General features: G+C 47.0%; 1 protein-coding gene across 1 annotated transcript in view; it reads left to right on the top strand.

Moving 5' to 3' along the window:
* Window positions 1-19064: 19064 nt before the first annotated feature.
* Window positions 19065-21281, top strand: part of LOC135808417 (uncharacterized) — a 36678-nt gene continuing 34461 nt past the window's right edge. Inside the window, exon 1 of the mRNA XM_065321604.1 lies at window positions 19065-20938. Within this exon, the coding sequence (XP_065177676.1) occupies window positions 19254-20938 (1685 nt within the window). The 5' untranslated portion in view covers window positions 19065-19253. The remainder of the gene's footprint in view (window positions 20939-21281) is intronic.

Raw genomic sequence — 21281 nt, forward strand, 5'->3', positions numbered from 1 at the left:
TTTCTCATGATTAGTGTGACGGCATAACGGCAGACTTGCTGCCAGGAGCTTCTGCACGAGCTGGGTGGTCTCTTTTAATTCTTTGCTGACAGCGTGCCAATTCCTCTTCTCCCTTTCTGGACGATGGTGACAGCAGCAGTTCAACTGTTGTCACCGGTATGTACGGCTGGCTGCCAAGCCAGCTAATCAGCCATATAACACGTTGCCGTGTGGTTAGGCAAGAAACAAAAGGCAATGTTCCCATGTGGCTCGTGCCCGACGGCTTGGTGTGAATTATTTTACTCCAGACTCCGTTCTCGCGGGATGTAGTGAGCTTTCTGACATTGTTGAACAATACATGTACAGCCATGTAACTGCATACCGTCTTGACAGCGGGCACATCACATCTACTGCGTTGAACACTCATTAGTTACATTGTTGCCCTCCTGAACCTACAGGTATGTAGCTCCAAATGCCACCTCCCAAAGGCGCAAGGCGTTGCAATGGCTACAATGCTAACTTACAGTCGGGTGAAATGTTACAATCATACGAGCCCGAGGCCGAACGGATCGCATCCAATGTCGTTGTATGCGATCCGTTCGGCCTCGCACCGCGGGTGATTCGCCTTTATGAGAGCAGCGGCGTTCTTGGTGACCTGGTTGTACAACGCTATTGTGCTGTCAACGTACCGTCAACTGGGCCATGGTCTTTCTTTCTGCAGCACTAAAGCGCGAAAATGTTCAGGAAGCACTTGTATTGTTCAACTCACAATAGATCTGACATGTAAGTCGGTGGCGATTGACGCTTCTAGTTCATCTCCTAGTTCTCACTCCGGCCGGTGTCAGCCATCATTGTTATCCGTACACATTCATACTAGGACTCAGCAATACAATATACGGCACCCTAGGAGCTGTCATCGTCACCAGTCCATTACCAAAGTACAGATCACATGCTTGCGAGATGGCCTTTGGCATTGGCTTTGGGACCTCTGGTTATTTCTCCCTTCTTGGCCCGGCCAGTCGTGGTCGTGCAGGAGGTGAGGGCGATCGGTATTTAGCGGGGAATGACGGCAGCGACACCTCAACTGCACCGCCGACAGATGGGATAGGTTAACAAGCACACATTGACCAGTAGAGTGTAGGTGAAGGTAATTATGAACACCTTCAGACACTTGTCCCGATTTCTACAGGGCTGCCGCACCCCATCATGGCAGTGAGGATGGCTCCTTTCGGCACGCCATGGCAAGGAGTCGCACTGCCGTCATCGGTTAGGGAAATGGTCTGTTTCGCCATGCGTTGTCACGACAAGTTCGACCTGGAAACGATTAGCTGTCTGTGCACAGATTTCAGGTTTCCCATTACCCACATGCACTGGGTGATGGAGCACAGGTGGTAGTGCTGAGTGAGTGTGATGATGACCTGATCAATTCGAAATCCGTTTCCTGGGTCGGCCCTCGCTTCGGGCTACGCTCCAACACAGAGAGCACGATATCGCGATGGCTATTTGCAGGACACATCAGCTGGGCCATGGGGCAGATTGTATTGCTCACCCCAGTCACGTTCACCATCACGGGGGGGGGGGGGGATTATTGTAGTCTTGAGCTAACGTAAGTCGTTATCATGTACATGTACATGTACATACATTGTAGTCATTGTACGTCACACAGTCCAGAGTTATGCATGTAGTTCATCCCTCATCCCGTGCATCACCCAGTTCCCCACGCCCAGTTTGAATATGAAAATACTATAATAATAGTAGTGGCCAACTTCTCACAGAGTTATGGGATTATAGTCTTCTCAGGAAAACTTGATGATGATCGTGATCTCCAAAGTCCAAACGAGTGCTGATGCTAGGCTAGGCTTTGTTACTCTCAATACTCTGCTGCCATGTGGCCATGGTGCGGTGTCGTTCCTCCTCCACCTGACTATCACTGCGGGCCAGTGCACACTTGTTCAGTTGCTACATGCACATTACACATGTACATGTAACAGTTATATGATTGTATATCCAGACCAAGGCGAGGCATGCTCGACTGTTTCCCTTCCTTATGTCAAGGAAACCGTTTGCAACCGCCAAGTTTATCATGCATAACAATCATTGTTCATATCGGAAGGTACCTTTCCCCGTTACATTTTTTAGACTCTTTCATAGTGTTCTCTTCTCGTCCTTTCCCCTTTATGTTTGCAATATTAGGTGTTGAGGTAACGAAGTGAAACAAAAGTCAGGTTCGCACATCCGCATTACTACCGGCTATCCAATTGTGCTAAAAACCACCAACGAGCTCTGCGAAGTTTCGCTTGTGCCAGGCCACCACCATACCTGATTACACCAGAGTGGCAGATGCAGCGAGGTTGAGGTGAAAAGTCTCACAAGCAATGGCAATGTCCGGCAAGGGGGGGGGGGGGAACCTCGTCCGTAACCCTCGGGTCACTCCGACTCCGAGTAGTGAGTACCCAGTTGACCGTGACGCGTGCCCGCGGCGTGAGTTCCCGCGCAGTTCATAGCATTGGGTGGTTCACGCCTACATCATCGCATTTGTTAGCACAGCACGCTCCCTGCTGTCAGAGTAGGTCTTGAACTCCGGACCTAGTGCCATGTGATCCTGATGCAAGCCCACAACCGCTCGGCCAAAGCGCTGGTCCACGAAGTGAAACAATGCAAACAAAATATACGTCCAAGTAGAACAATATGCCACCTTGTGGAAACCAGCTGGTCTGATGGGTGCCATTGTTTCTGATCATCAACCCCAACAAAGGTAAAACAACAGTCAGTGGTGACTGGACTGGTGACTGGTGAGTCTCCGGAGAAAAAGGGTGCAGACGTTTCATTGTGTAGGAATCTTGATACCAAATAATTAAATTTTGCAGTCCGCTACGAGTCCGGGCAGGCACAGTGGGTTGGTCAAAGACCATGATTGAGATACGAGAGGTACCAGGTTCAAGTCCTGCCTGGGATCAGTTTTTCCAGCCGGGCTGCTACCCACAGTCAGCTGGGAACTTGTGGCCAGGCACAAGGGGTACATGGATGCAGCTAATGGGGTCGTTCTCGGCACTTGTGCCAGTGGTTGTGAGACTTATCCACTCACCCCACCGTTAGGCGCTGCATCTGCCGCTAGGGTTTACCGGGTGTTAGCGGCCGTCGTGAGTTCCCTTCGGGAACGGACACGATAATTAACTTTTACTTTTTTTACGAGTCCGGATCTTAGACTCAGTCAGAGCCAACGAATGACGTGTCATGTCCTCGAATAAACAAGGCGTTTTGTCGAGCACCTACATGTACATGATCGTACATATTCTTGACTTGACCTACACTGTACATCTGCATGTAACATGTACAGTATGAGACAGAATAACTAGTTCAACTTCAAGAAACCTTTTACTGATATATTCTTCAACCACCTTGTAACATCAGCTACGCGTGTACGGTAGGTTTAAGACAGTGCCGGATACAACACGGTGCAGAGACTGATCCTATAACAAAGAGGATCATCAAGAACCTGCAACTCTGATGTTCACACAATGAAATCGTGTACTTCTACATGTACATGACATGTATACTGCTACAACTGTTATAACCGTGGACGTGTGTGGATCCAAACGGCGGTCGTGAGTCAATTTCAACTGACTTAACATTTGTCCGTTTGTTGCAGCAAGAGAGGACACCAACGTTAGGAGCAGCCCCTTTCTTCTACGAATTGTTATTACTCAGACTGTCTGAATTATTATGGCGGCAGAGGCTTTGTCACTGAGACGTTTGTGGACTTCTTTGTCGTGATATTATTATTGTATTACTACTTTCTTGCCTCCTTCTACACTACGGGCATGATGGCGCCTAGATACACGTACATGACTGTTTCGGTATGGTATGGACGTCATTGCATCAGGTAACTTCTCACGGACCCTACCTTGTCGCTTGATAAACCCGGCCAAGTCTGAAACAGGCCTTATCATCAGTGAGCCAGGGGCTACTGGAGACTATCGCCAATTAATGTGAACCCTAATGTGAACCGTTGGAAAAACAATACCTCCTCCATCATTGACTGAAGGAGTGGATTTAACACAAGACTACGCACACGTGTGTTGTGTTCAACACCGTGGACATTTATCCGCCCATTGCAGAGGATCTGCTGTGGAAGGCGCACCCCACACCAGCGAATTCGTCGCTCTCACTAACAGTGACGTCAATGCCGCCCTCTTTCTCAGCGAATTCGTCGTTATCCCCAACAGTGACGTCAATGTGATCCTTCACGCCTGAAGTAACGTAATAGTATTAATACATTATGTAGTTAGTTCCCTCCTGTTCGCGAGTGACCGCACGTACACGTACGTGGTCAAAGAGAAATCACGGCGGAACGTGGTCGTTTGCTATCACAATGTGATTTCTACGATGGCGCCGAGGCTTGTGAGCTGGTAGGTATCTACATGTTCATGTACATCTGTAGTAAGCTGCGCCAGCACTTCAGAGACAACTCCTCCGTTGGACTGTACCGCAACGACGGTCTTGCCGTGTGGAAGGACGCCGGCCTCGGCCCTCTGGACACGTGCGAACCTTGTTAGTCAGGATATTAAAACAAACAATAGGAGGACAGAGAAAGTGTTTTTACTCCGAGTTTGACGCACTAAGCGATCATCACGTACTAAGCGATCATCAGAATCAGAGTCAGGATATTATAACGCCTACCTTCAAGTCACTCGGCCTAAACTGAAAGGCTGAAGATCACCATCAAGGCAAATGTCTAATCCGTGGACTACCTTGACATCACAATGAACCTACTAGTCATTGCTGGTACTTTCCGCCGTACCGGAAACCAAATGAATCGTCATGGTACGTAAATGCGCAGTCGAATCACCCGTCACGTATCATCGCCAACATCCCAAAAGGAACACTACTAACAAGCTCCTCTTGAGCAGTTCGTGACGCCGAAAGCCTTGCTACTCGGACACTCTCAGGACAAGCGGCCACCCAAAGACTTCTGAGTTCAAGGTTGCCAACAACAAGAGCAGGAAAAAGAAGCGAAGAAGAGGGATCATCTGGTTCACTCCCCCCCCCCCCCCCCTTCAGCAGGAACGTCAGGACAAGCGTGGGTGGAAGGTTTGTGAGCCTTATCGACAAGCTTTCCCCGAGACAATCAAGGCTCCGCAAAATCTTCAGTACAACTAGAAGCAATGTGAAAATCAGCTGAAGCTGCTGCCTGCATGCAGAACATGGCTGCGTGGATCAAGAGCCACCCCCCCCCCCCCAAACAAAAAAAACACAAGAGCGGACTACACAGACAGGAGAACGAGCAGTTGCTGTTCCGTAATTCTGAATCCCAGTGAGTTTAACGAATAGAATCGATCACCAGACGAAAATTGATACTGACTCTGCCCTGAGAGTACAGTCGAATGTCACTTATCCGACCACTTCGGGAATCAGGCATGTTGGATAACTGAATATGTTGGATAACTGATATCATTTTTTATGTGCTGGATTTCACTGATTTATGTACACAACACCCAAATAATTATATTCATGCATACACACTTGAGAGGGACGAAAAGCGTTTCTTCTGTAACTCTGAGTTTCACGGTTTTAACCGATCATCAGACAGCAACTTTGTTGCTGTCTGATGATCGGGGCAAATTTGTTGCTGTCTGATGATCGGTTAAAACCGTGAAACTCAGAGTTACAGAAGAAACGCTTTTTCGTCCCTCTCAAGTGTGTGTACTAGGCTCTGCACCTTGGTGTATTGAGCACTCTCACGAGCAACCACAACTCCCTCCGAGTATATTCATGCATATTCATGAATTGCTCCATGTACACATACATGTTAGCATACTTGTCCACATCTACTTCAAGTCAATGCATATTACACCGTATAATATACAACAACCACAAAATGTTTTTAAAGAATTTTACTGTTGAGAGTCATAAAATAACCACTCCCGGGCTTGTCGGATAACCGACGTGCTCGGATAACTGGCGACGGGATAAGTGACATTCGACTGTACTGCCTTTTCGTCTGATGATTGATTCACTTCGTTTTTTGTTTGTTTGAAGTTTTATTTTACATCACAAACCAAACGGGCATTGATGCCCAATACTATGATGGCGATAGAATAAAAAAGTGTGGCTCGTGAAGCTAAGAGTTACGACACAGCAACTGCTCGTTCTTCTGTCTGTGTAAAACAATTCCCATCATGGCATCATGGCACTACAGCAAGCTCGCCTGATAGTTGCACAATGTGCACCAAATACTGAGTTGCAAGAATACCTTGCTTGATCCATTGTTGTTGTTTGTGCTTGAAGTCCCGGTAGATACAATACTAGTAGGCAATGTGAAATCATGTACATGTAATGATGTACGAGCTCCTGTACACTGTACATTGTACATGTGCATGTGGATAAACCCAATCACAGTAAAATTATTACCCTTCTCGACCTACATGTACATGTACAGTCCTAACACCTTTTAGGCTCGGGACTGGGACTCTCTCTGCCTCTGGTTACAGTAGACTCGTAGATCTACGCCCAAGAACGCGGTTTCAGAGGGCCAGCCTAGCAAAGTTCTTATTTTTTCAGCGCCCCATGGGGCATGCCCAGGCAGCCAGGCTACGTTAAGCCTAGTTCACATTCGACGCAACGCCGACGGTACGGGACGTAAGGGCTTGTCGGGAGGGCTGGGGTGAGCTGTAAATCCTGTACGATTCGTACGACACGACATGCAGCAGTCGTTGCGACGTTCACCGTCGAACGGCGCGAGTCATAAGGCACGGTCCGTGACGGGGTGACTTTTGGACCTAATTTCTCGTTTTTCGGGACTTCTTTTCAATTATTTCTCCTTGAAAGAAGCGGAACCAAGTTCACAATACCAGTTTTTCATGAAGACCAAAAATTTAGCCCTGAAAGTTGTGGCATTCAAATAATAGCCCCAGGAAATGATAGAATAGTTCGTCTGTCACGCTTCTGAACTATCCCTAAATACAATAAGTGACATGAGATCTTATGTTGCTAAAATTCAACTCAAGTCGTGCTAGCCATTCTGTGAGTTATCATGGGAAGCGCAGTGTTCGAAATGCTAAAAATTTCCAAGTACGAATCGGGAGCAGTCGGCGCACGATGCCGTCTACGTCTCCTGTTCACACTCCAATTGCAGCCGTTTTGTACGCTTGCGTCCCCGTCTACGCCCGTCTACGGTATGAAAAGTTGGATCGACCAACTCTTCCCGTCGCTTCCCGATCTGTACGATAGTACGGTTGCGTTCCCGTTCCTGGTGTTCACATTGGACGCCGTCAGACCGTCCCGTCGCTTCCCGTCGATCCTTACGTCGCGTCCCGTCGCGCCCCGTCGAATGTGAACTAGGCTTTATTTCGCGTTTACGCGTCCAACATGACCCGTGACGCTCATGTACAATGCACTTTGCGCTACATGTACCGGTTGTACTCTTTACATGCACGTGTACAATAATTATTATAGTATGTAGCGCTGCACTGGGTGATGTTTTCGCGAGGACCCGACAAGAGTTTGTGGTTGCGGACTTGTTTTTCGTGTACTCGGACAAGATCATGAAGGTGCAATCCGCTTGCAAAACAAACCGGCGCTCAAATATCACGTCTCTTTCTCTCTCTCCTTTTCAGAAGATTGCATTGTAGTTATTACAATTTACAATACCAAAAATGTCGCGTTAAAATCTTGGAGTTCGTTCTTAAATCCAGGCCGGGGCGTTCTTAGATTTCCAGCCTGGACGTTCTTGGGCGTACGAGTCTACTGTACATTGTTCTGAAAAACTTTTAAAAGATGTTTTACATATTTTCCGGAGCACATTGAACATATCAATCTCTCAGTCTCACTAACAAGATCATAGAAAAGTTCTTTTTCCACAAAGTGGACATGTTATTGCATTTGTGCTGCTATTTCCTAACCTCCACGACCTGTCTCGATACCTACCTGTACATGTACATGACTGTATCAGTGTATGCATTGTACATGTAAAATCAGGCAGTCCCTCTGCCGACACTAAGCTACGTTGTAGTCGGCGTCATCCCAGCAGAGAAACCATCATTCTCTTCAACCTCGAATGCTGGGGCAGTACCCACGTCCATGTAGAATGACAATTCCTATTACTTCGAAGTACAATCATCGTATGATCGGTGAGTCGTTTTCACTGAGACGACGGAAGTGCATGCACGAAAACGGCTACTATAATTATTGGAAGTGCTCGCCGGGCCTGCTATCATGCTGCAGGTCTAGACATTGATCATGAAAGTTGACATGCCGCTCTTCAAGCAGCACTCGATTATGTAAATCAAACAATATCCCGGCGAGGTGTGAGCAGGGTTGTTGTTATGGTACAAATCCTGCTTCGGTGTCTGGGTGTTGAAAGCAGCATCATACTTTGAAATGTTGTCGATTGGTGGCTGTGCTCGTATTCACGTCACTGCATTGTCCTAGACAGCAGATATCCAATACATGTATTATCCCGTCACTGCATTGTCCTAGACAGCAGATATCCAATACATGTATTATCTCGCGACTATCGCTTGATCACCAAGCATTGTCGTCGCCATTGTCTAGCTGGATGTACATTGTATTTTGGCCTTTGTGCGTTGCCTGGATGAGATGATGAGCACTTGTGTAAGGTCGTTCCACATAATTGTGACGTTGCAACTACTGTCAGCAGTACATGTACTTACAAAGGCGTTTCACGGTGTACTCATTACGTGACGGCACAAATTTTGTCTGAGAGCAAATCTGCAGTAGTCTCTTTTCGTGTCTGCTGCAGTGAGCCACTGCAGCAGCCACGAAAGGAGACAATACTTTTAAGCGTGTCATAATATCACTACTCATGCTCAGGGCAAGAAGACAGACATACATGTACAAATGTACACATACATGAAGTTCCTCACACGCACACACACACATACATGTACCTTGGACCTTGGACGCCCATCGCTAGTGCGATGATAGCGTGCGAGCTAAGCAATATGGGGAGTGACGCTTCAAGTCACCCGCCAGCGAAGTATTCGTCCACACATGCACTGAAAAATCATCGCTGACTCTGGCGGAGGAGGAAAAGGACGACGAGACAACTTCCTCCACTCTCCCCTGTCTTGTGCCACATCATACCAGTCACTTTCCGGGATCCCCACCACGGCCAGGTCAGATCTAGCGACATCACGCCATCTCTTCCTGGGGCCATGACTTAGGTGCCGTGACGGAAGCTCCCAAAGAGGACCTACACACATACACCCACACCCACACACGCGCGCGCGCGCGCGCACACACATACACACGCGCACACACTTTCTATTTCTCTCTTTCCAGCGAAAGCAATGCATTCGAGCTACTTGACGTCCGAATGTGAACATTATACATGTACATGTATTGTAGAAAAGAAAAAGGACCAAGGAACTACTAGTCACGCTATAATGTCCACTAACACCACCAGTTACTAAACAATCAGCTCATGCGATAACATTGCTAAAGCTGTTAGTCAGATAGTTGCAGAAAGTCAGTACCATCTGTCAGTGTCGTGCAATGTTATCACGTGAGCTGATTGTTTAGTAACTGGTGGTGTTAGTGAACATTATAGCGTGACTTGTAGTTCCTTGGTCCTTTTTCTTTTCTATAAATTTATCCTTGGCTATCCGTCTGAGGCCATACAGTACTGTAGTCTCAGAGTACTATTCATGTACATGTACATGTACATGCGGACGCCAGTTTAGTACTAGTACATCGAACCCCTGGATAGCAGGTTTGAATGCCCCTTTCCAGAATTGATTGTACAGTATACAAACTAACCGTACGCCACTCTTCTTCTAGACCAGGGATTAGGGATTATTAAAGATGGCATGAGGAGAAAGGTAGACCAAAAGTCAGAGTGTCCACATGAGATCAGTATTGGGTAATCCTGAAATAAAGATTATTATTATTGCGTTCGATGCCCATGCAATGAGCTCACCCATGCAGCCACCACATCCGTAAATTTGGTTTCGAGAAAGCCTCATTTTCCGTACATTTGGTAATGTTCATGTTCATGTAAGCAAAGGTTATGATGGAGAGGAACCCGCTGGGTTCATTCAAACTGGACGTTTCAGTCTACGGCTTTCCACCTTTGCAACTCAGACGTGGATAATGTGTGTCCAGGGACCAGGTACATGTGCGTGTACATGCACGCTGTATCACCATCTCCCATGAAAGTGTTCAATCTCAACCCAGATATTTTTACTCGAGAACGCGAGCTTCCACCTGACGCATAGTAATGCCACTCATGTAGCAGCCCTTAATGCGTCCTGCGCTACTCCCAGCAACGACCAGGAGGGATTCACAGTGATGGTGAAACTGAAGCCAGGCATTACTTCCTGACTCATTCCTATCAGCGGCAATGTGCAGCCTGTCAACGATCTGCTGCGGGGCACAATGCCAATGGTCGCCGCACAATGGATGCGCTGCAACTAACGGAAGTAAAACATGTAACACCTGAAGGGTACTCGAGGGCCTACACTGCGCTACAGTGGAGATTGGGACACTTCTGGAAGGGTGAACGCCGAGAAAAGATCCTAAAGAGGGTCTATCAACGTACTGACGTCATGGCATGAAGTGGCTCCAATCACGGATGATTGATTGGACAGTTGTTCTGTGCTGCGACTGGAATAAGAAGGTTTTGCCTGGCAAGTGATCAACGATCTTGTATGTGCTTATCATGACATGCCATCATGGATTCGAACAGCATTGTATTCAACACCTCCCCTAGCATAAGCCAAACAACAGCATGAATAGTCATAGTTTGTTCGGGTGGAATATGTAGCCAAATTGGTCTCGCTAGACAAAGCACGCAGGGTGCACAATTGGCGCGTCCTAAGTACGCCGTGTCGTGTCGGTATGCTAAACAATGCTTGAATGCCGCAGCTGAGACCTTGCAGAAAGAAGAATATTTTCCGAGAGCATACATACATGTATTTTTGGCTGAGGAGGGTGACTCCTTCTCTCCCTCTCTTGGGATATGTCTCTATCGAACCTAGTGGATGGGGGCTTCTTCAGACAGGAAGGAAGCCAATTTAGTTTAGCGACGTTCAATGTACGTGGTCTATCGTCGAAAGTCAAACGTGAAGCGCTCTGTCGTGATTTGGCCAAGTACAAAATTGATGTTTGTGCCGTGCAGGAAACTAAAATTTGCGAAACGAGGCAAGAGTATTGTGGTGGCTATGTTCTTTACACGCTGTCGCCAACCTGTCGTCATTATGGTCTGGCATTTGCAGTAAGAAGCAGCTTGGAGCCGAGAGTCGAGAGAGTTTGGAGCGTTTCTGACCGAGTCGCTGGAATTTCGTTACAATTGGGAAAAAAATCGACATTGAGTATCCTGAATGTGTATGCCCCGACGTCAGCTCGCTGCAGAGACAACAACTTTGAATTGGATGAATTCTACGATACCTTGACCAGAGCTATACATGACGTGGACTCGAGTTCCCTCTTCTTTGTTATTGGAGACTTCAACGCGAAAGCTGGAACGAAGCAGCAGGACGAATCATGTATTGGCAGCCATGGGCGTGGAATCAGAAACGTCAGCGGAGAGACGCTAGTGCAGTTCTGTGAAATTAACAGATTATTCTTATCAAACACAGCGTTCTGCCACTCTGCAAGGCACAGGACCACATGGACAGGACAGCGACTTGACAGAGCCAGTGGCAAGATTGTCAACATTTACAACCAAATTGATTATATTCTGTGCCGTCAATCGCAAAAGAGACTATTCACCAACGCCAGAAGTTACAATGGAACGGAAGTCACATCAGATCATAGGATTGTGGTGGCTCGCACGCTTTTACCTCGAGTATTCGGCATATGGGGTCGGGCGGCGCGGAGCAGCCAGAAGAAGGTGGATCGCCTGGCAGTGCATCGTTTACCCGGGAATCCACAACTGCAGAATCAGCTAACATTTGCCATCTCAGACAGAATTCAGAGGGTGTCAGAAGATCAGCCCAACACCGGATGGGATGCAATAGCTGCAGAGATCTTCCACGCGGGCAAAGAGATTGTGGGTGTGACAGCCAAGACCAGTCATCGTCACCATGACCCAGAGATCGAGAGACTTTCCTGCATGCAGAGAGATGTTCGACTCCGTATTCAGGGCAGTGATGACCCAATCAAGCGAGAAATGTTGAGGACTGACCGGAATCGAATCCTGCATGATATCAGGAACAGATCCATCACAAACAGAGAAAATGAACTAATATCGCGAGCAGAGGAGATAGAGAGGCTCAAGGATGGAGCCCAGATGTTCCAAGCTGTACACTTGCTCCGGCGAAAGCCATCGCAGAAAGTCGTCGTTAAGGACAGCCAGGGCAAGATCATATGTAATGATAAGCAAGCAAGCTTGGAGATTAAGAATCATTTCTCATCGCAGCTCAGTGACTCTGCAATTCAGCAATTTGGATCCTTCACTGGGGAACCTCGACCGCTGCAGCATCCCGTTTCAACGGAGGAAGTGAAAACAGCACTAGCAAGACTCAACAACGGTAGAGCTGCAGGACCCGACAACATCCCGGGTGAGCTGTTGAAGTACTCAGCCGATGCCACTGCTCCCGTCATAAGCCGATGCATCAACAGCCTATTTCAGCAACACCGGGTAGAGCCATTCATCGGTCATGGCACACTAATACCTCTCCAGAAGCCCGGAAAGCCGGTGGGTGCTTTAACCAGTCTGCGACCGATCATCCTCCTGACAACTCTACGCAAAGTCATGTCGCTGGTAGTCCTCAAGCGCATCTCGCCAGCCGTAAACGATTTCCTATCACTGAACCAAAGTGGTTTTCGTGCAGGAAGGTCAACAGCTGATGTGGTCTGGTGCCATCGGTGGTTAGCAGCTACGACCCAGCGGTACCACTGGTCATTCAGCATACTGGGCATCGACATGTCACGTGCCTTTGACACGATCAGGCGAGGACAGTTGATGGACGTGGTTCAGCGATTCTTGGAAGAAGACGAGGTACGCTTGATCCGTTACCTGATCTCAGATACGAATTTGGCAGTCAGACTGGGCACGGAAACATCAAGCTCTTTCTCCACTAACATTGGTACCCCGCAAGGCGACTCCTTGTCGCCAATTCTATTCGTGATCTACCTGGAAGCTGCCCTGCAGGATGTGCGACAGCGAATGGCTGCACCTGTGGCCCGGCATCTTCCGTACGATGTGGAGTACGCCGATGATGTGGACTTCATCAGTATCTCTAGTGATTGGCTTCGGATGTTAGAGCCACAGGTTGCCACCATCTTGGGTACATGGTCCCTTACCGTCAACCAGACCAAGACAGAATTCACAGCCATCCAGCGAGAGGCCGATCGTGCTGATGAGCCATGGCGTATGGTCAAGAAACTCGGCTCTCTCCTTGGTGATGCAGAGGATGTCACCCGCAGAAAGCAGCTTGCGGCGATAGCGTTTAAGTCCCTCTGCCAGTTATGGAAGAGAAGAGACCAAGTGAGTCTGGAGGTGCGCGTCCGGCTGTATAACTGCTTCGTGTTACCTGTCTTGCTTTACAACTGCTCCTCATGGGGCATCACTCGACAGACAATTGAAGCGCTGGAATCGTATCATCGGCGGCAACTTCGGCATATCTTGGGTATCAGGTGGCCCAACCGACTGTCGAACGATTTGGTTTACGAGCGCTGCAGTGCTGCTCCACTTGGCAACATTCTGGTGAATGCAAGATGGCGGTTGTTCGGCCACATCCTGCGATCAGATGAGCACACACCGGCTAGGGAGGCCATGAGTGGATTCTTTGGCTGCTCCGTGCCGGGATACCGTGGGCGGCCGCGGATCACGCTACCGGTCCTGCTGAATCAAGACGCGGAGCGAGTCGGCTGCCGTCTGAGGACTCCAAGGGACTTGCAGCTGATGGCTCAGCGAGCACTGGATCGCCGTGAATGGACATATCTGTGCAACGCAGTTACAGATGCGTACAAGGCAGAGTACTGGTGAAGGAAGCTGGCACTGCAATGGTTTGAGCTACATTCTTTGTTGTTGGTACTCTGATTATCCGTATTATCCGTATTCACATGGCCTTGCCATTCATTCAGTATATTAATGTCATCAATAATGATATTCTTGTTTGTATTAGTTTATGTGACACCATTTTCTATTTTTCTTTGCCTGCCTGCCTGCTGGCGGCCTTTTTTCGCATGGTTCGGTGCAAGCGAATTTGGGCGAGCCCATTGACGCGGGAGCACAAATAATAATAATAATAATAATACATACATGTAATCTGTTGCCCGGCGGTAAGCTGCTGCTATCCCTCCCCCCCCTCCCCCTCCCCCCCCCCCCTCCTCCCCCCTCCCCGCCGTGACTGTGTATCCAGCACATGTAGTGTGCATTTTGCGCGTACATCATACATGCACATTTATTATTATGTCTATGAAACCGTAGACAGGTGTAAGATCCTCAGGCTGTGTATTGTGCTTTAGCATTTTTATGTCCATTGAATAGAGCCAGAAATACAGCAGTGGTGCTACGAAATCCTTCTTTGTCGTTACTCGGGGTTTCGTGTCTGAAAACATACAGTCATGTTACTCATGCCATGTACTACATTGTACATGTGCATGTACACAACGTGTCTGGGGTCCTTGCTGCTGCAAATACAAAATGTAGTGCTCAACGCCTCAAAATGGGCAGAGCGTACTACACAAAGGCAGAACAACAGGGACCAAGAATGTACAATCATGTACATGTACAAAAGGCTATGGCTGGACTTCATTGACAAGTGTAGATCGGTGTAAATAAATGGCGTGTACTTGTCATGTGCTAGAACCTGTATAATTATGGTTTTTTTCGTATGCTATTCTTCCTGCAGCAATCTATTTCATGATGAAACAGTTGACAGATGCGTGGAACCCATTATTTGGGAGACATGCGACCTGTGTTATTATTACATGTACCTGTACATGTGCTAGTCTTGTGTAAACCCTCCTTCTAGTCTGTCTCATTTTGCCCCGACATGTTTTGATGCATAGGATTATGACGCTCATCATTCGCTTCCTTGTCACTGGACAGTTCTGTCCGTTTGGTTTCAGCGAATTCAAATAAAGAAAACAACAACAACAACAACAACAACAACAACAACAACAACAACAACAACAACAACAACAACAACAACAACAACAACAACAACAACAACAACAACAACAACAACAACAACAACAACAACAACAACAACAACAACAACAACAACAACAACAACAACAACAACAACAACAACAACAACAACAACAACAACAACAACAACAACAACAACAACAACAACAACAACAACAACAACAACAACAACAACAACAACAACAACAACAACAACAACAACAACAACAACAACAACAACAACAACAACAACAACAACAACAGTACTCAGCTAGTTTGTCGCTACGCCTACGTACATGTACTCTGAGTGTCATGCTTATGCAATCATCGGACACCATACATGTAGCATGAGGATACTACTGGCCATGCCGGTCTTTACGTGTATGCCAGAATCTATGAAAATACACTATCCATGAAAACGTACTATATACTTATGTCATATACATGTTTAATAATAGCTATGAAAAGTATGAATGCCGCAGACATCAGCACGCAACATGACAATTTGTTCAAGGTTTGGTTTTGTGTGTTTCCAAAATCGATTTTCAAGCTCCGATCATCAGTGGAAATACGGAACTAACGTGATCAAGGGAAAAAAAGAAAAAAAAAGTAAATTATCGTATCCGTTCCCGAAGGGAACTCACGACGGCCGCTAACACCCGATAAACCCTAGCGGCAGATGCAGCGCCTAACGGTGGGGGTGAGTGGGCAAGTCTCACAACCACTGGCACAAGTGCCGAAAACGACCCCATTAGCTGCATCCATGTACCCCTTGTGCCTGGCCACAAGTGAAAAACAAAGGTTAAAAATCCAAAGAAGTGTGACATAGGACGCGTACGTATTACAAAAAGTGAGAACTAAGATAAAGAGTAAGTGTGACAAATGGGCATGAACAGTGCAGAAACAACTCATGAACACGGGGTGCAAACTCACGAAAATAACCTAAGTGCTACAACATGTTCTTTTTTGCTTACACAAATCGGGCTTATGCGTACGAATACAAACAGCTTCAAGGACCTTCAACTGCTGGACATAATGGGCACGACACAGTACAGAGAACTTTTTGTAATACTTACGCGTCATATGTCACACTTCTTTGGATTTTTAACCTTTGCTTTTCCCTTGATCACGTTAGTTCCGTATTTCCACTGATGATCGGAGCTTGAAAATCGATTTTGGAAACACACAAAACCAAACCTTGAACAAATTGTCATGTTGCGTGCTGATGTCTGCGGCATTTATACTTTTCATAGCTATTATTAAACTTTTATCTCCACGTAGATTATTCATATACTGTTATACATGTACACGTACATGTACTTCAGTACAATGTACTGAAGTCATAGCGAAGGAGATATACCAGCTTTATGCAGGTTAATGCCAACGCGAACAAGCAAAATAATAATACTTCAGTACACGGGCAATTGCCAATTATTCCCAAAATTACTCCTTTGTACTTCAGTACATGAAGAGTGTGTTGCTCCCTTGAAAGAATTGTTGTCATATTGACCTCAAAATTGGTGAGATTATTATTTTTTACTAAGGCTACAGCTTCCAATCATGACATGCAAAGCAGCGGTGCAGCATCGCAGGCATGAATCGTGGACGTGGTGACGGTGTCTGATGTGCTCCACCGACCTAGGGTCTCGGCTTCACTGCACAGCAAACGCGTCGAAAGAAAACGGGGGGCTAATAATTATCGGGAGATGGAGGGGGGAGAACAAGGAGAGAGAGAGAGAGGGAGAGAGAGAGAAAGAGAGAGAGAGAGAGAGAGAGAGAGAGAGAGAGAGAGAGAGAGAGAGAAAGAGAGAGAGGGGGAGAGAGAGAGAGAGAGAGAGAGAGAGAGAGAGAGAGAGAGAGATCGCGTGCACAAAGTGTTCATGCCCAAAGCCTCCAACCGAAAAACATGTTGCGGTCGGTTGAAAAATGAAGGTCGGTACATTTAAGGGTGACCCGAAAACAACGAAAAAAATGCTGGGTAGCCTACATGTTATTTGTATAACCTAGGTACCGGCGGATTATGCCCGCGAAATCATGGAATTATGTTTTCATGGATTCTCGCATTATGCTCGCAAAATCCTCATATTATGCTTTGGCACGCGGGGATACATATTCATTTTGTTGTGCTTATGGAGCCTCAAATTTCGGAAATTGTGCCTTTTTCGTACTTGCAAGTGGCCATGAGTACAACAAATACATGAGTATCCCCTTACCAAGGTGTCCATGCATGCTAGAGATCAACATGGAAAAGAGAAAACATTACTTCTTCTATTCATTAGTTGACTTCTTTTGTTGTGAAAGGTTTTCCTTACCTTTGAAAACTGTCATGTTCAGCTGTCTTTGTAATCGTCATACTCGTCCAACCGATGTCACCCTAACCCTGCGAATTCTCATAATCAGCTCATCTCTCCCGTAGCTCCAGCTCTCCTTCCATCATTACCGAACATCAACTATACCTCAATTTTTTTTATTATTATTAGAGCAATACCCATAACCTGCACAGTCATAGCTGCTAAGATCCAGACGTCATGACTTCGTAACAAGCATAGTACGACTCGTAGTATGTACGCGGAGTTTTGCGGACCACCCATCACACTATCCCGTCCGCCCCGGGATACCTGCTAAAGGCTGATTCACTCGCATCTTCTGCTACATGTACTGTATCAGGTGAGAAAGAACTTTGAGAAGACGAGTTCGAGCACACAACAATTTAATGTATTTCCATGATTTCTACCCTGCTTTTCATTGAAAACACTATCTGCATGACCTCCGAACCCTTTACCATGCAGACCACCAGCACTGATCAGGTGCATTGTACACAATTATTGTGTAGCCTACATACTAGAACTGTGATACAATCATGCAGTTATGCTCCTACCTCCGAAAGGATGCCAAATAATTATGCTCCAAATTTTCAACCACCAAATTATGCCAATAATTATGGTCGGCACAATCCGCCGGTGCCTAGTGTAACCCCCTTTGTATTTTGCCGTCGAAGATTCAGCTATTGTTTGGTAGCTATGTGCAGCAGTTGACTCGAGATCAATAACTATGCTGAACGGTCGACCGCCACCTACATATACAGGTAGCACGGTGCCGGTAGTACTAATACTAGAGATGGCCTTGCTAAGTAAACAACAACAGATTGTGCCAATTAATATTGTGGTTCTTTCGGAATCCACGCCTAAAAAAACAAACCGCCGGAAATGCAAGAGCCGGATCCATACCATGGCACTTGATATGCTGTAAATGAGCGCGATCTGCATGATCGTACAGTCCTAGATCCTGCTCAATGAAATCCAGTCCCGGCACTCATATCACGTAACTTTTACTAGTCTTTGCGCCGTGCACCATTTCGAATCCCAGTGCAGCAGTGTTCGCAGGTCTAGGGCCGGCTGCGCAACGCCCGGCGCGTACATGACTCATGATATGAGCGCATGGACCGGATTTCATTCAGCTGCACTAGCAATACTACATGACTGTTCAGTCATGTACACGAAGGATCTAGCCTTCTAGGTCTAGGAGTCACCATTCTTTCGATAACTACCGGTACTTTATACCTGGCAGACTAATAATAATACTTAATAGTATTACAGAACGTGATCTGATGATGGTGTCGATCGCCTCGGGGTGTCATGAAAGCTTTCATGACTCTCTGGTCTACCATGGTACATGGTGTACATCTAGACGCCTCGAGGGATAACAACCATGACAACAGTGTCGACTGTACTGCACTGGCGCACGGCGTGAAAGCGGACGTCCGGACACTTCGCTTGAAATAATATCATACCAGAAGCTAGCTTGTTAGTATGCGTCACGCTCTACGCGATCAAGCGGAAAAAATTATCATCCCGCGATCCGCAGCACGACGAAACTAATGAGGAATGTTAGATAACACGATTTGGAAATTTGTGTCTGGAATCCAGACAACCGAGTTATGTTACTGCCGTCCTTGATTATGCGTACGCCTACTATACGGTACTCAATCATGCAGTAAATAATTGATTACAAGAAAGCGTCTTCCCAGCTGATCGCTTGCAGTTGCAGAAGGAAGAAACGTTCAACCGTCCTCCGCTCGGAGGTCCCGAAGACGTTTTTGTGTTTCTCTTCATTGTTACGAGGTGGGTGGTGGAGTGAGTTTGCATTGCATCTGAATTTTTGTGTAGACGCGATGTTAGATTACCGGCTGACACTGACAGTGGCAGGCTGCATCGCTGTGTTTTGTTCGAGCATCGCCTTGGGTAGCGTTGAACAGTGCGGAGAGGAGGAAATACACGGAACTCATCTACATACGTGCGAGAAATGGTTTTTCGTTCAAGTGGTCGGTGACCCGCAAGCGGATGAATCTTCCACAAAGCTGCCATGTGGAGAGGATGAGTTAGAGCCGTGTCCAACTTTGTTTGCTGCCCTCCATTCTGCCACTAAGTGGAAAAGGGCAACTGCTGACAATGACTGTCTCACTCACGCCTGGATCACAATTCTGCTGAAGGGAGATGTGAATTGCTCGGTACCTCTTCATGTACGCGTACTTGAAAAGGCGGAGCGTGCCTTTAAATTTAATATCAGTCGCGTTACTATCAGACCTGCGAACCGCACATTATGTCCCACAATTCGACTTACTACAGCATCCTCAAAGCCAGTGCCCCTGAAGTTTTCGAAAGCATCAGCAGTGCGCCTCAGTGGCCTTGAGTTTGTCTCAACGATCGTTTATCTTGTCATTCAAAAGGCTCGTCTGTTCCACGTTGACCGATGTAAGTTCTCCATCAAAGCAGAGTCCATGAATATGCTTAAGCATGTGACGTCTGTGACTTTCTCGTCCGATGTGTTCTTCACACATTGTGTGTTTGAGTTGATGGCCGGAGAGGCTCGACCAGTCATACCTGACGGTGCAAGTATTGTCAATTCCTGGATCAAGCCTGTGTTCAATGCAGTCATCTCGTCTACCACAACCGCTGGCATTATTTCTGACACGGACACATTCCGACAGTGGGCAGCTGGTGAGCCGGTAATTTGCCGGGCGTATGCCAAGGAAAAAGCCCACTCCGTGTGCGGAGCAGAGTCCAGCGAGAACTGCGCAGACAGCGGCAGCAGTGGCAGCAGTCGGTGGAATATGGCACTCGTAGTGTACGACTGCACCTTCCGCAACCTGGGCCGGCGCTTTGTCATGGATCGGCCGTATTTGGTGTCAACAGACCGCACCAAGGGGAGTGCGCTGACGATCTTCTTTGACTGTGAGGCAAGACATCGCACAGTTATCATCGATCAGTGTTTATTTGTGAACAACATGCACCCGCGGGACTCGCCTCTTATGCTCCAGTTCAACACGCATCATATACAGAACAATCCGCATTGCCGGAATGGATCTATAACCATGAACAACATGGTCTATGTTACAAACTCGGAGTTCCGAAATAACTCGGCCCTTTTGGGCGGTGCTGTATCCGTGATCATACTCGACCACTCCTATTTCAACAACGTGAAGTTTGAAAACAACACATTTGCTGACAACAAGGCCCGACAGCAGGGTGGTGCCGTTGCGGTCTACTTTGCCATTGTTACCGTTACAACGAACTGCTTCTGGGCAAGCAACAACAACACGTTCCTGAGGAATTCGGTCCTGTTTCCTGTAAACCCAGGTTCCGCTGTGTACGTGTATGCAGCCAGCGAGTCAATTACCTTCAACTACCAAACTTACTTCAGGGAGCAACAAGGTCTGAACACTAGTGAGGCCGATGGCTACTTGCGGCGCTGCCATAAAGAAACATCAGTCCTCATGGAGGACACCACTTTCACTGGCAATCTTGGCAATGGAGCATTTTTTGCTCGCAATGTAGATGCAATATTCCGCGGCAAAAGGTCAGGGCACTTTAGCTCACAGACACACTGCTAAAGACTATTTTTTTAAGTAAAAATTAGGAGAGATCTAGCCATGCATGTTTGTGGACAGAATTTTGCATCACGTAGGTTCTTGCTGCTCGGGGCTCTTGAATACAACATTCAGTATAAAATACCCATGTCTTCCCATAATACCACAAAGCAATCGTGAGACTCCGTTGCCAGGCCATAGCCGCTGGTTTTGAGCAACCCCAAATACCTTTCATCATCCCAGTATTCGAGTATACATTTGACCCCTGATATAACGAACACCATAATTGCAGGAGAATTAGTTCCTCGTAGCCAACTTCATATGTTCAACTGC

Source organism: Sycon ciliatum, chromosome 2 (genome assembly GCF_964019385.1).
Source record: "Sycon ciliatum chromosome 2, ocSycCili1.1, whole genome shotgun sequence".
Taxonomy (NCBI): domain Eukaryota; kingdom Metazoa; phylum Porifera; class Calcarea; order Leucosolenida; family Sycettidae; genus Sycon; species Sycon ciliatum.